At 31.5% G+C, this 13,848-nt stretch overlaps 2 protein-coding genes across 4 annotated transcripts; both read right to left on the bottom strand.

Annotated features, from left to right (window-relative positions):
- Positions 1 to 2,865: 2,865 nt before the first annotated feature.
- Positions 2,866 to 7,068, bottom strand: LOC142546278 (GDSL esterase/lipase At5g03610-like). The gene is made up of 4 exons (XM_075653911.1): positions 6,661 to 7,068; positions 5,119 to 5,399; positions 4,088 to 4,394; positions 2,866 to 3,292 (listed from the first exon to the last, which is right to left on the bottom strand). The coding sequence occupies exons 1-4, from the start codon at positions 6,950 to 6,952 to the stop codon at positions 3,072 to 3,074; spliced, it is 1,101 nt and encodes a 366-aa protein (XP_075510026.1). The 5' UTR covers positions 6,953 to 7,068; the 3' UTR covers positions 2,866 to 3,071.
- Positions 7,069 to 9,109: 2,041 nt separating this feature from the next.
- LOC142546276 (uridine nucleosidase 1) lies at positions 9,110 to 12,803 on the bottom strand. Of its 3 annotated transcripts, none has more exons than XM_075653908.1 (10): positions 12,521 to 12,803; positions 12,278 to 12,441; positions 11,097 to 11,212; positions 10,924 to 10,983; positions 10,430 to 10,612; positions 10,245 to 10,349; positions 9,986 to 10,082; positions 9,793 to 9,900; positions 9,509 to 9,644; positions 9,110 to 9,419 (listed from the first exon to the last, which is right to left on the bottom strand). In XM_075653908.1, the coding sequence occupies exons 2-10, from the start codon at positions 12,378 to 12,380 to the stop codon at positions 9,311 to 9,313; spliced, it is 1,017 nt and encodes a 338-aa protein (XP_075510023.1). In that variant the 5' UTR covers positions 12,381 to 12,441; positions 12,521 to 12,803; the 3' UTR covers positions 9,110 to 9,310. The 3 variants fall into 3 exon arrangements, with proteins under 3 accessions (XP_075510023.1, XP_075510022.1, XP_075510024.1); XM_075653907.1 differs by having other exon boundaries at positions 12,278 to 12,422; XM_075653909.1 differs by lacking the exons at positions 12,278 to 12,441; positions 12,521 to 12,803 and adding an exon at positions 11,719 to 12,256.
- Positions 12,804 to 13,848: the final 1,045 nt, after the last annotated feature.

The following is a 13,848-nucleotide window of genomic DNA, read 5'->3' as shown; positions in this document are numbered from 1 at the left end:
TTTAATTTTTTTTTAAAGATTATCTGAATGAAAAGTCTTATCCTGGTCAATGTTCTCTTACACCGACCAATATTTTGTCTAATCCGAAATTATCTTGTATAATATATAATTTATTAAATTAAGTTCATGTCCACCCCAAGTCTAATTTATTCACACTTCTAAAAACATAACCTTTTGCTAACTCTTTGTATTCTTATATCCGAAAACTGCTTGAAGCCAAAACTCATGATTTAATATTAGACTCGATGCCTAGTTAGGCTCACACTTTTCATAAGGGAAAATATGCTGGTATTTATTTATTGAACATTTTTGTGGCAAAGGTTTGGCCAGCTCTCGTTTCTAGTGTTTTGGGTAACCTATTTGTGATAAATTATTATTTCTATTATATTTTCAACTTTAAAAGCTATTTCAAGCATAATTATGCTGGTTCTGTGTAGATGTAATTAATAATTATTGTTTCATTAATCACCAATTTCCCTCTAACAATTATTCACATATCGTAATTGCTAGGATCTTAGTTTCAATATCCACTATGTATTGTTAATTTCTTCTTGAACAATCGATTAACTGTATGCTACTTGATGAAAAATTATGAGTTACAATCACATTTTTAGCTTTTCTTCATTTCCCACTATAACTTAGGGGTTTCCATGGTTGAGTCCTTACAATTGTATCTTATATGTATGAAGGATTGAGCGCCTGCCGTCCACCAAATATTATAGTTTGTGAAACATTGTAACTCCAACATTTTAAACTCTACAAAAATCTAAGTGTCACATATTGACTGTTCTCCTAGCAGGAACAACTATTGTACCCCAACAATTTTCCTTCAATAATCACATTTCTTATAATTCATGAGATTTGAGCATGTAAATTTGACTCTGGTACCAATTCTATGATCAAATTTTAGTAAAAGAGAAAAACATTTGATCCTACAATTGATATTAAAACAAATGTCATGTGTTCGAGTCTCTCAAGAAGTATATTTCTATACTTTTTAGATGAAGGGATTTTTTTAACTTTAATTTTTTTATATTAAAATTACTTAGAACAATAAATTTTATTAGATATATAAACATTGAGTGCCAAGAATTCTAGTTATAATAAAGTTTGGATGATAATAGTTTGAACATGTGTTTAAATATATGATGCATAATTTTAAAGGCACATTTAATTTTAATTCATATCTTTGTCATTGATGATGAAATCTTATATTAAAAATCTAACTCGTACGTGTCAACCACGCCGATTTATAAATAAAACTAGCAGTGTTGACGATAAAGATTGTCGGGAATTCACTAATAAATTATGCATTCTAGTGAATACTCTATTTGCTAGAAGAAGACATAAAAAAATTGTAATCATGTTTCTTTAAAAAAAAAAACTGTAATGATATTTATTTGAGAAAATTATAATTGAGTAGGTCTCTTTTGAGACCGTTTCACATAAGCTTTTATCATTATAATTTTTGTCCTTCATGTTTTTGCATAGTTTTAATCATGACAATGTTAACATGACACTCCACACGAAAACGTCACGTCGTTGTCAAGACAGCATGATATTAAAAAGAGGACCAAAATTAAGTTTAAAGAAATATACTAAAACTAAAATTTGACAACATAGATAATTAAAAACTCAAAGAGATAAATTATTTTAGAAGATCAAAATTGGATTTTTCCGTATTTATTTTCATGCTATTCCACGAGGATAATTACAACCATTTCATCCAATATGACAACAATATTTAAATATATCAACATCTTATCAGAATATAAATTGATTGATTATTAATTTAAACAAACATTTTTTTTTTATCACGTTTTGCTTTCTTTTATTTATTTTATTTTTTTAAAGCTATCCAGGGTAATCTAATCGTGTCACTTTGGGATTGAGATGTAGTTTGATGTTTTTTGTTTGGTTGAATAATTGATTGATAGAGAAATAAAATAGTGAAAATTATTAGATTTGATTAATCAGCCATTTGGAATTACGCATACAAATTTAAGATGGTTTAGGTTGCTTTCACATTAATTCCATCTTTCAAAACTTTATATTAGTCATGCCATGCTATGATTTATTAAAAGAGAAATGATAAAAAGAATTATTAAAGTAAAAATATAATATATAATGATAAAATAATATTATATTTAGTATGATGGTTAAAAATAAGATAATTAAGAATCTTTTGATGAATTGACAAAATTGTTCATCCACTTCGGCGACGGCGGCAGTGTAGTGGCCGGCGGTCGGTCGGCCAGAAGTCGGCGACGGCAGATTTGGTCCGCCGACGGCCGGCCGGCCCGAGGTGGTCAGTCTGCGGCGACGACGGTCTGTCGGCATTCGGCTGTCAGTTGGCGGCGGTCGGAAGTTGGCTGTTGTCGGCCGACGGCAGTGTTGGTCGGCGGCGGTCGATGGACAGTCGGTGGCGGAAAGTGGTGGTGAGTTTGGATATTGGAGAAGGATAAAATTGGAAAAATATGATGGATTAAGAGTTGGATAAATAATTCTAGGGGGTGAGAAGTGATTATTTTATCACAATTAATATAACTTAATCATTTATATGAGGGATTGACTTGGTTAAATAAAAATCCTATCAAACATGGGATTAGGTGGGTTAAAAAACTATATACCCAGCTAATCCTCGTACCAAACGTAGCCTAAGATTTTACATCTTTTTTAGTGTATTTATTTTAATATCCCATATTATCATTGAATCAATTTTCCCTTGAGATTTTTTCTCCTCTTTTCTACTTATTTGATTTGTTTATCTTCTCCTTGATTTTTTTTCCTCCAAATATTTTCATAGCTTACTAAATTTTTACAAGATATCATGTTATTGCATAATTTTTTTTAAAAAAATTAGATAACAAACGAACTTCAAATATACTTTAGAATGTTTAACTACCATCCACACAAGCACAAAATTTTTTCTTTTTTTTTTTTAAAAAAGTTACAACTTATTGGGATCGTACAAAAAAAAAAAAACAATTTTGAACTCAACAAGAAACACTAAAATAAAGTAAAAAAGAGTACCCAATAATTAATACCAAAAACAAGTAAGATAAAATACATTAGGAATGTTTTAAAAATTCTTCAAGACTGGGCTTCAAAGCATTGTACACTGCTAGCCATCCGGCCTGTGTTGGATGCGATGAATCCCAAAAGAATGCAGAGTTTGGATCACTGCAAACTGTATACATTTTCACGCCTTTCTTGTCCACATTACCGCAAGAATGACCATTGCTTATGCCTATGCAACAGGGCTTCAATGGCATCTCAAATTTCAAATTCCCTGTGAAAAAATTAAACTCAATCAACAAACAAATTATGTCTTCTCCGAAGATCATCAGAAATATTGTCTGACATGTCGTGCTATGTCAAAAAAATTAAAAGGCAAAAGAAAAACTCGCACACCAAGTTGACCATATATTTGGGATGACCTGTACATTTGTAGTAGAATAATAGAATATTTCGGGCATAACAATTTGACATTTTGCGTGTATTATGCCAAACAAAATTATTGACTTAATGAGTGTTGAACATCCTTCGTCCGAGATGCAAATATATAAAATCCCAAGTTCGGAAAAAAACGGATTAGTCTATACTACACTCGAATTGTTTCTCCCATATTCCAATATCATTATCCTCGTATTTTTATGAAAGTTAACATATATATCGATTATCTAATGGTTAATATTTGACCATATCATAAGAGAAAAAATGTAACATAGAACAATCAGGAAAGAACATCGTCGCGCATGCCCTTTTTTCCGTTAGTTTTCAATGATAAATTTACGCCAACTCCCAAAGCTTATGAGATTCAAAAAACAATAGACTTGTTGACATATCGTGAACAAATTAAGATAACAAAACCATTTTTTCCCCGAAAAAATAGGAACTAAAGTGGTTAATTATGAAGACCAAAAATCATTTTCTGATATTTATCAAACATGCAACTTAACGATGAAAATGTGAATTTCTCGATATAGGTAATAAGGGAGGGTTGAGACTCGAAATACGTATTTTCTTTATTATTTTAACATAGAAATGAGGAATGAAAATGAATTGCTGGTCAGAAACAACATACCCTGAACATCTCCTTTCTGCTCAAGAACACTTGTGAATGAGCTATAGAGATCGACTACAAAAACCGGGGATTCTTCAGTTTTGTTGTTCAATTTTGTCACGGCTTGTTGCAGCAACAGGTTGTGATAACTCACAGCCAAATTTTGAGACATATTACATTGTTGGTATGAGGACACTCGAGTGATCCGAGGAAGGCACCCCAATGGCTCCAAAGATGTGACTGCGATTTTAGACACCCCGAGTCCCCGAATTCGTTTAATGTTTACCATTAGTTGATCGATCACTAGAGATATGAACGTGGGCAAGTCCTATGAGTTATGTAAGAGCTTCAGTGATCAAACATTTTTGCATGTAATGGCTAAGAAAAAAAATGCAGTGCAGTTTCCAGGGAAATTAGTTTAGGTACTGACCGAAGCAATTCAGAAGAAATCGAACCCGAGTCGAGTTCCATGGTCAACTTGCATTTGTGTACAGTTCAAGTATTATTTGAGCTCGAGCAATCATTTTTTTCTTTTATGATATTATCTTAATTTAAATTTTATTTAATTAAATATTTGGGAAAATAACTTTTGGTCCGTTAACTTTTGGCTCGAAAAAAAAAACTGAACATATTCCGGTCGACTCGAATATGGATCAATTATTTTTGGAGGTTCAAACTATTTTTAAATCGAATTCAAGATCAAATTATTTTGTTTGAACTATAATAATTTATTTATTCAATGTAATATATATTAAATAAATATATTTTAAATCTTTCTAATATTTATGTGTCACTCATGCTGAAATTAAAACATAAGTCTAAATTCAAAGTCTTTAGAAATTAAAATAAAAACAATATTATCTTTCAGAAATTTTATAATGCATTTATTATTACTATCAATCTGTGACTAAATATCAACCACCCTATTTACATCATTTATTATTTTTTAGTTTAATTTTTAATAGCTGATTAAAACTTTAAAAAAATATTAAAAAATATCTGGCTCCGTCTCTCTGACTCCCAGACATTGATTAAAACCTAAAAAGTGTTACCTGAATTGATCCACCTTTGGCTAAATAGGCAGCATAATCGTTTCCAGCAAGAGAGATGAGAGCAACTGAAGAGTAGTTCAAATCCCAGTTGGTGTAAACTGAGGCATTGATGAGTTTGTCCAGAAAGTCGATCTGAGTGGTCATGTTTGGTAGAGCATCGCCGTAAGTATTGAACACTCCACTTCCTCCGTACGCAAAGTTCATCCCATTTCTCAACTTGCTTTTTCCTACAAACTTCATCCATCTGTAGGCCACTGGAGTTTTTAGTCCCAAGAACTTGGCTGTCATCGAATTATTAATTTGTTAGTTTCCAACATTTAATTCCACCAAATTATGAATTCACTCCACAAGAATACAAACTCAAGGACTAACGTTGTTTTGTGGCACAGACAATCTTTTATTTTTTTCAATAAATTTTTATTTTTAAAAATCAAAGAAAAAATGTCGATATGATATGATAAATTGTTGATGGTAAATCGTCATGTTAGTTAGTTCAAATGGTCGAAAAATTATAAGTTATTGTATCAATATCAAAATTTGACGAGTTGGTAGACGAACACACGAAATTGGATAAGTTAATAAACCCAAAAAAATATTTTTTTCCTAATCTTGTAATAAAAATACGGATAAGCAACACACTGAAAATTATCTTCGTCAATTTACAAAAGTATATCTCAGTTGAAAAAAACAAAATCAACTATTTAAAACTTAAAACAGAAGTAAAATAAATTATGTAATACAAATTAAAAACACAATAATATACGATGAAATAAAATAAAAACAAAAAACAGTGATAAAATAAATGTTTATTCTAACATAACCACAAATTAATAAAATTATTTTCAGATGTGATAAAGAAATAAATATAAAATAATAACTGTGTAAGGAAACAGAAAGTCGCTTTAATGAGAAAGAATTTTATATTAATATGGTTATGTTTATTTATATTTTTGGGAAATGAAAACATTTTTAGGAACATAATAAAATATAGCGTCGAACATTTAATTGTTTTACTATAAGTTTTAATCATTTAAATAATGCTTGACAAATTAAGTCTCATTTTAACTTTAAAATTTGACCCGATAAGCACAAATTTACACGAATAAATTTAAACCAACTATTTTAAACTGGACAGGACAATCAGGTTTGATCGTTTCATACAATAAACACGATTATTGTACTTAAACAATTATTAAAAAATTCATATATATATTAAGTGTTTTTCAAACCTTTTTTCCTGAGGAAACATTTTACTATCAGAAAGACTTTCGATTTTAAAATTGGTCTGATTTTGATCAAAATGCTGATATTATGTCGGATATACAGCTAATATCCAGTAGCTTGATTTTGTAACAACTTTAGCTTTTTGAAAGACATAGCAACGCTTTATTAAAAAAAGCAAACCCCAAGAAAAGATAAAGCAGCAAAAAAAAAAAAAAGATAAATGTCTCCACGTATGTTGATGACAAGTGGAAAGTGCCCATAAAGAAGTTCCATGTTTTAATATTAAAATTTAAAAAAATGAACTAAACAACTAAATACCAAAGTAATCTGTGAGAACACGGCCGTCGGAGAATCGGCCAGCGGGCTTTCCCGGAAAAGTTGAGCCGTAGGGGTTCTTCCACGAGTTCGCCTGAGTTTTTCTGACGTTACCCGTGTCAGCGTAAGAGTCACCAAACACAAAGAATTTTGATGGTTCAAAGGCGTGATCATGACTCTGATCCTCCACATGGCGGCGGAGGCGGCGGTGGTGGTGAGGTGAACATTGGGCAAGCGAAATGAGAAGAACGCAGCAGCAACAGAAGGAGATTAGTAAGAGATTGGATGGCGCCATTAAAGTAGTGTTCGAGAAGAAGAAGTGAAGTGGAAGGTGGAGAGTTTGAAAGATTCTTCTTTTTTAAAAGCATAGTGTGGGTAAATGACATTTTTTAATGAAGTTTAGTTTGGTCCATATGCCTATGAACAAAGGAAAAGTAAATAAAAATATTTTTTATATATTTTTTTGAATAAAATTTAGCAATGGTTCCTTTTGTTTTTTTTAGGAAAACATAAGAAAATATATTTATGCTAAGTCGGTATCAAAAATTAAAGAAGACGAAGGGAATGACTGATTAACTGACATTTTGACAAAAACAAAAGAGGAATATTGGATTTTCAAAGCAAGAATCTTGCCATCTTCAATAATTAATCCCACAATATATAGATGATTTTGGTGTTGAAGAATTTATAGGTTCAATATAATTATCAAAAGAGAATCAAACTCAATGATGATGTTTGAGAGTAGCAATTCTTTTATCCAGCTGAGAGATTCTCTAATCTTTAAAGTTCCGGCTATCGATTTAGGCTGCCCTGAGTTGCTGCTACAACTGCTCCACCATCATTTCTGATTATGAATCAATAGCCTGATTTACAAGGGTTGGTGAAAACTGCTGCATCAAAATTGCATTTAAGAAAAATCTTCCAGAAGATTACTCCAGCGAGTTGGGTGTTGTTGCCTGTGTAGAGTGATGGTTCAAACACGCGTGATGAGATTCTTTCCACTGTGATCGGAGCTCCATTGCTGGTCTACTCTTTGCATTTAACACCGCTTCAATTCGGTTTTGCCATAAACTCCATAAAACCATTGCCAACATCATTTTTTGCTTTTGTTATGACCAGATTTTTCCAACACAACAAAAGATCCCTCCAAACCAACATGACTTCCAATAAGCATGAATCCTATAGATAATTTAGAGATTTATTGTCATATTTGTGTTTATATGGAATTTTTTTTCGCATTATACGCTTATTTCATTAATTTCATGTTGTTTCTAAATTTGACCAAAAGGTGAAAAACACTTAATTTTAAAAATGAGGTTAAACAATTAGATGTCACCTAGGAAAGACCATGAAAATGCGAAAGGAACGGACACTCCAAGAAATCTCGATAATTAAGAAAGAAATGGTAGATAGTTAAATTTATTTTCAAGGCAATGTTGCAAGACTCCAAAGGGAAACCAAATACCAAAAGAAAAGGAAATAAGTAAAAAAAAAATGAATATTTTTTTATTATTTTTCCTTGGGCATTAACATGAGTCTTGAATTGGGAGAGAGTTTTTTTTTGCAACTAGAAGATTTAGTGAACTTCACTGTCTGAAAGATGCAAGTTCATAGTGAAAAAAAAAATAGAAAAGAGATGGGAAATTGATGGAGCTGTACGTGCCACTTTCAATCCTCAGTTATTAACAGCACATTAGATTTCAACTTGGTTTTTGGTACTTCTAGTCTTTTTTGAGCGACACGCTGAAATAATGCAAGATATGTAATAATATCCAACGTTATACCAATATTGTATAAGCAATAGTTTGTGTCATATCACCAATTTAGTGGAAAAAATGGGCTAAAAAAACCACAAAGACCTAATTTTAATTAATTAAATTACTAAATTTTACATAACCATTTTTAGGTATTTTACCTTTCCTAAAACATATTCGACTATAAATTAACTTTCATAGCATAACTACATAAAATTACTTTATTACATAATTTTTTATTTAAGTTTTAGTTTGAAATATGCATTTATATTTCACAGTTCAGTGCAATCTAGCAGCCTGGGGGGTGAGCATGTGTGAAAGCAATTAACGATGTAATGACAGTGACATCACAAATTTAACATAATATATAAAAATCCTCAAAATAAATTACTTTAACGTCAAAAGGGACTGCACAATCGTCTGCACCTAAATTAATAAATATCTTCTGAAAGAATAAAAGAGAAATAAATATATTAAAAATAAATTACAACAAATTAAGTTTCTATTGGTTAAAAAATTCACAGTAAATTGAATTTTTTACAAAGTACGTTAAATTATTTAAAGTTTTACAAAATACCAATTGTTTTGAATTTATATATAATAATAATAATAATAATATTATTATTATTATTATTATTATTATTATTATTATAAATTAAATGAAATTCGGGATTTTGGAATCTAAACAGACAACATGATAATCATACCACTCAATCAAATGGTAGAGCAATTGATTTTCGCCGAAACTCAATTTTATACAAATTATGAGACTGAAACATAAATTTCACCATTGGATATTAAGTGATAAACCCAGAAAGAATAATAGAGGTTGTGATTCCCTCAACAAGCATATTTTTTGGGACAGTAAATCAGTAGAAAATACGGAAAGTAAGGCGGAATCATGGCTTCGTTAACGTTTCGAAGATATAATCAATCACTTTCTCCACTTGAACTTCCCATGCAACTGAAACTGGGGAGAGTTCTGACCAAGGGTTGCTCGAATTCCATCTGTATCATATCGTTTGAACACAGATAGTTGAAGTGACAACGGTGTAAAATTATACTAGCATATGCTTCGAAAAATGTTGAAAACGTACTTTTTTAATCCTTGGTCCATCAGTGTGTGCCCCACGCAAAGGCCTTGAGTCTCAACCCTCACGACTCCCTTCTTGAAGGTGAAAAGATCGGGCCTCACTAATGCCACGAAACTCACAGGATCGTGTAGGAAGATTCCTGGATTAAGTAGAATGCAAGAACGATCAGGTTATACATGCTAAAACACTGAACAAGAAAATGCATTTGAGCACTTGTCGCTGCACCAAAATCATCTAAGATGACAGTCGTGATTTATCTAAATGATTCGTGTAAGAGAGAATATTACCATAGAAACCATCAGATTTGACATGCCAGTCTCGATAAAATTTGCACATATCACAGATCAACTGTGCATGTCTGCCTTTTGACTGCCTTAGTTCATCGAGGTCCACGTCTGGAAAAGATGAATTGTTGAATTGAAAAATGTTATGAAATGAAACTACTTGAACGATGGAAACTAGAACTTATTTGGTTTGGACCTGTGAATTTTACTTGGGTCGTTATATTGATGCCAACCACATCAATATTTGCACCAGAAGTGAACACGATATCTGCTGCTTCTGGGTCCCCATAGATCTGCAACTCGAACAAATTCAATGTAAGTGGCCTAGTATAAACACAAATTCTACGCCAAGTCGTCAACTACAGAAAATCGTGAATCTTTTATCAATTAAATCACAACCAACAAACGAAGAGTCATAGGGACGAAGAAAAAATGTAGAGCTATGTATTTCATACATTTGCTTCAGCAGCAGGATTGACATTTCCCAATGCAAAGAAAGCTCCACCAAGTATCACCACTCTCTTCACCTTGCTTGCAAATGTCGAGTCTCTCTTTACGGCCTAAATCAAGGAACATAGAAAAATCACAAATATTTAAGAGAACAGCGAGAACAAAATTTAACAACAAACCAATGACTTACTAGAGCAAGATTTGTCAGAGGTCCCAATGCGAGTATAGAAACTTCACTCGGATATTTGGAAACTTCTTCGACCAGAAATTCGGATGCTGATTTCTCAGATTTCTGGGACTTGGGAAGAGGAATAGAGATGTTCCCTAATCCATCTGAACCGTGAACAAAGTCGGCAATACGCGGTTTTCCTCTCTATGTAAGTATACATTATAGTCAGGCTACCGACAGTACAAGATAATGAGAATAAAACTAAAATCAGGTAACAACAAATACCGAGGCAAGCCATCACAATACTATGAAATATGTACATATAGTTATCTTCACATTAACCAGTACATTTTGCCAAACTTTAACACCGCTCAAATATAGAATGCATACTCAAGTACCCCGAAACTGGCAGGATTTCCAAAACACATGCATACACAAAAAGAATCTACTGAATAGTTTATAACTCAATCGTTGCAATACAGTGATGGTTACCCATGGAAACAGACTGTTTTTACCTTCAATGGTTCGGGATTACCCTCTGCTACCAGAACATCAGGACTGCCAGCAATCTCGCACTATCCTTTTACATATCAACATGGTATTGATCATGAATATGTCTTAAAAACAAGAACGTGGAACGGGTATTTGACAAGAAAGGCAGTCGAAAAAACTAAAGAGGAACACATACCAGAAGCAACGCATTGCGTGTCGCGTCGGCTGTATTAACATTGCCGAATATTGTTGTTAATCCTAATATCTCTAAGTCAGGTGTCTGGAATGCCATCAATATTGCCATGCTATCGTCTGAATATAAGCAAAAGCATCCCAGTATGAACATTATCATGGGCGTGAATAATCTCATTTCCATTTTCTTATCTCATATTTCAACATTTTAAGGTATGAACATTATCATGGGCGTGAATAATATCATATCCAGAGATGCTACGTTGTGATAATATTTTCAACAAACATCAACAGCGACAAGTCTTTTCAGCAAGGGAGATGCCGAATGCCATGCGATAATTCAGAAGTCCAAATTGTTAGGAAATTAGTATTAAATTCAAGTTCTCCTGGTTTATTTTGTCGTGCTGGGTTACAGTATCCAATAATTACAAAATAAACAATCTTTTTAACCATTTTCAGATTGACACCCCTGGCAGCTATTATCTGCAAGAAATATTTCTAGAAATAACATGGAGTCGTAAATAAATCGAAAGATAATATGAATAAGCAAGAAATTGGCATCCATCAATCCATATGATTCAGTTTTAAACAAACTGCATAGACAAATAAAAGGTTACGCCTCTCACTTCGATCAACATACATTCGTTGCCGGCTTCATAAATTTTGGCACTAATACCGCTGCAAAACATTTTGAATTTTTTTTTATTTTTCTAACATATTTCTAGTCCCAGCTTTCTTACCTATCTCTGAAACACAACAAAGACACAAGAGCATCAACAACAAAAAAAAGAACAATGCTCCTTCCCCACCGCACACAATTAATCTGATAAATAACATTTAAAATATCAAACTTTTTACTAATTTCATTCAAAGTCTCAAAAAGTAAACCCAAAAAAGCTGAAACCAGTAAAGAAAATAGAAATAAAGTTTAAAAAAAGTGGCAGATTTGATGCACAATATAAACAAATAATCTTCCTTCTCTTAGTAACCCTTTCGCTTAAACATTACTTTTACCAATTACATTGGTTTAAATAAATCAAGATCTCATATCAAAAGAATCAATCTTAAAATCCCACAACATTATCCAAATAAAAAAGTCAGCAACAGTCCAATTAACCTCAAGTAAAGCAAATTTACCCAGTAAACAAATGAGCCCACCAGTACAAAAGGCATGCATATTCTTACCAATCCCGGGATCTGTATCGATGATTATTTTTTCACGAATTTTCGCAAAAGAATCCTTAGAAGCCACCAGTCCATCGATTCCATTACTCTGAAGAATCGACATCACCACTTTTTTCCCTTCAAATATACCTTCAAAAGATCAAACCTGTAAAGGGTCCCAGAAACTGAAATCAAATAAATCGATAGATATCCAATACAGACAAAAGTATAAATAATGGGAAAAGAAGTCAATAATAAATTTACCAAGTATAGGACGAAGGGTTCCATAATTCTAAACCCTAATGATTTTATCGACAGCCTTGTTTATAGTGGGAATCTTCGCCGTGATCTAATTTTCTTCTAGGAATACACGGAAACATGTGAATAATGCCTTTGAGTGCACGAATTTTCCCATTCCTTGATACACCTACATATATATAGCTGTAATTTATAAGCATACCATCCAGCTTAAATTAAAATAATTAAGATAAAGTTTTTATTTGGGGAACTGACGCAGAAACAAGGAAGGTGGAATCTTGACGCAAGCACGCATTTGTGTTTCAGATATATAATTTTTATTTTAGTGTCTTGTTGTATGGTTTAACGATAGGGTATTTTTCTTATATTTATAATAATAAATAATATTTTTTTTTATAATAATAGATATATTTCACAAAATTAACTCGTGAAATCGTCTAAAAAAAATTTGTGTTTGTATTTATATAATACTATGATGTATGATTTTTTACGTTACATGTTGAATATCTGATTATTATTTTTGTAAAAAGTTATTATATAAATTATTTTCGTAAAATATCGAGATCATTGATAATTTTTTATTAAAATAATATATTTACTCTTTTTCAAATAATAAACATGTCTACTCTTAAAACACGTAATATGCTCAAAATTTGTGTATGCTTAAAATTTGGACATATTTACACTTAATATATCACTTTTTTTATAAGCAAAAATTTGTGTGAGACGGTCTCACGGATCGTTTTTTTTTAGACAGATCTCTTATTTGGGTCATCCATGAAAAAATATTATTTTTTATGCAAAGAGTATTATTTTTTATTGTAAATATCGGTAGTGTTGACATATCTCACAGATAAAGATTCGTGAGACCGTCTCACAATAGACTTACTCTTTTTTATATTAAATATTTTTTTTATCGGTCTCGAGATTTTAAAATTATAGTTACATAATTAATCGTATTTTATGTGTATAGATACAATTTAGCTCATAAGAAAATGGGCTTACATTTCAGGAGGCCTTCCAACCTACCATTGATTTGTGAAAACCAGAGACCGACTTGATACCGAAGGGATGAACAAGTGCGAATTTGGATACAGTAGTTATAATTTTAAAAAGTATTTGGGTAAATCTAATTTTTTTATAAAAACAAAAAACGAAAAATAGAAGTTGTTTTGATGTTTGGATAAGTGGTAAAAATATTATTGTTTTTATTTTTAAACAGAAGCAAGCCCAAAATAAAAAACAAATTTGACTTTTAAAAAAACATTTAAATAAGTTATTTTTTTAAAACAGGTTTTGTAGTCAAACAATAAACTTTTAAATTTTAAGAAAAA

The sequence above is a fragment of the Primulina tabacum genome, chromosome 5 (assembly GCF_025594145.1).
Source record: "Primulina tabacum isolate GXHZ01 chromosome 5, ASM2559414v2, whole genome shotgun sequence".
Lineage (NCBI taxonomy): Eukaryota > Viridiplantae > Streptophyta > Magnoliopsida > Lamiales > Gesneriaceae > Primulina > Primulina tabacum.
This window is presented reverse-complemented; position numbering and strand designations above follow the sequence as displayed.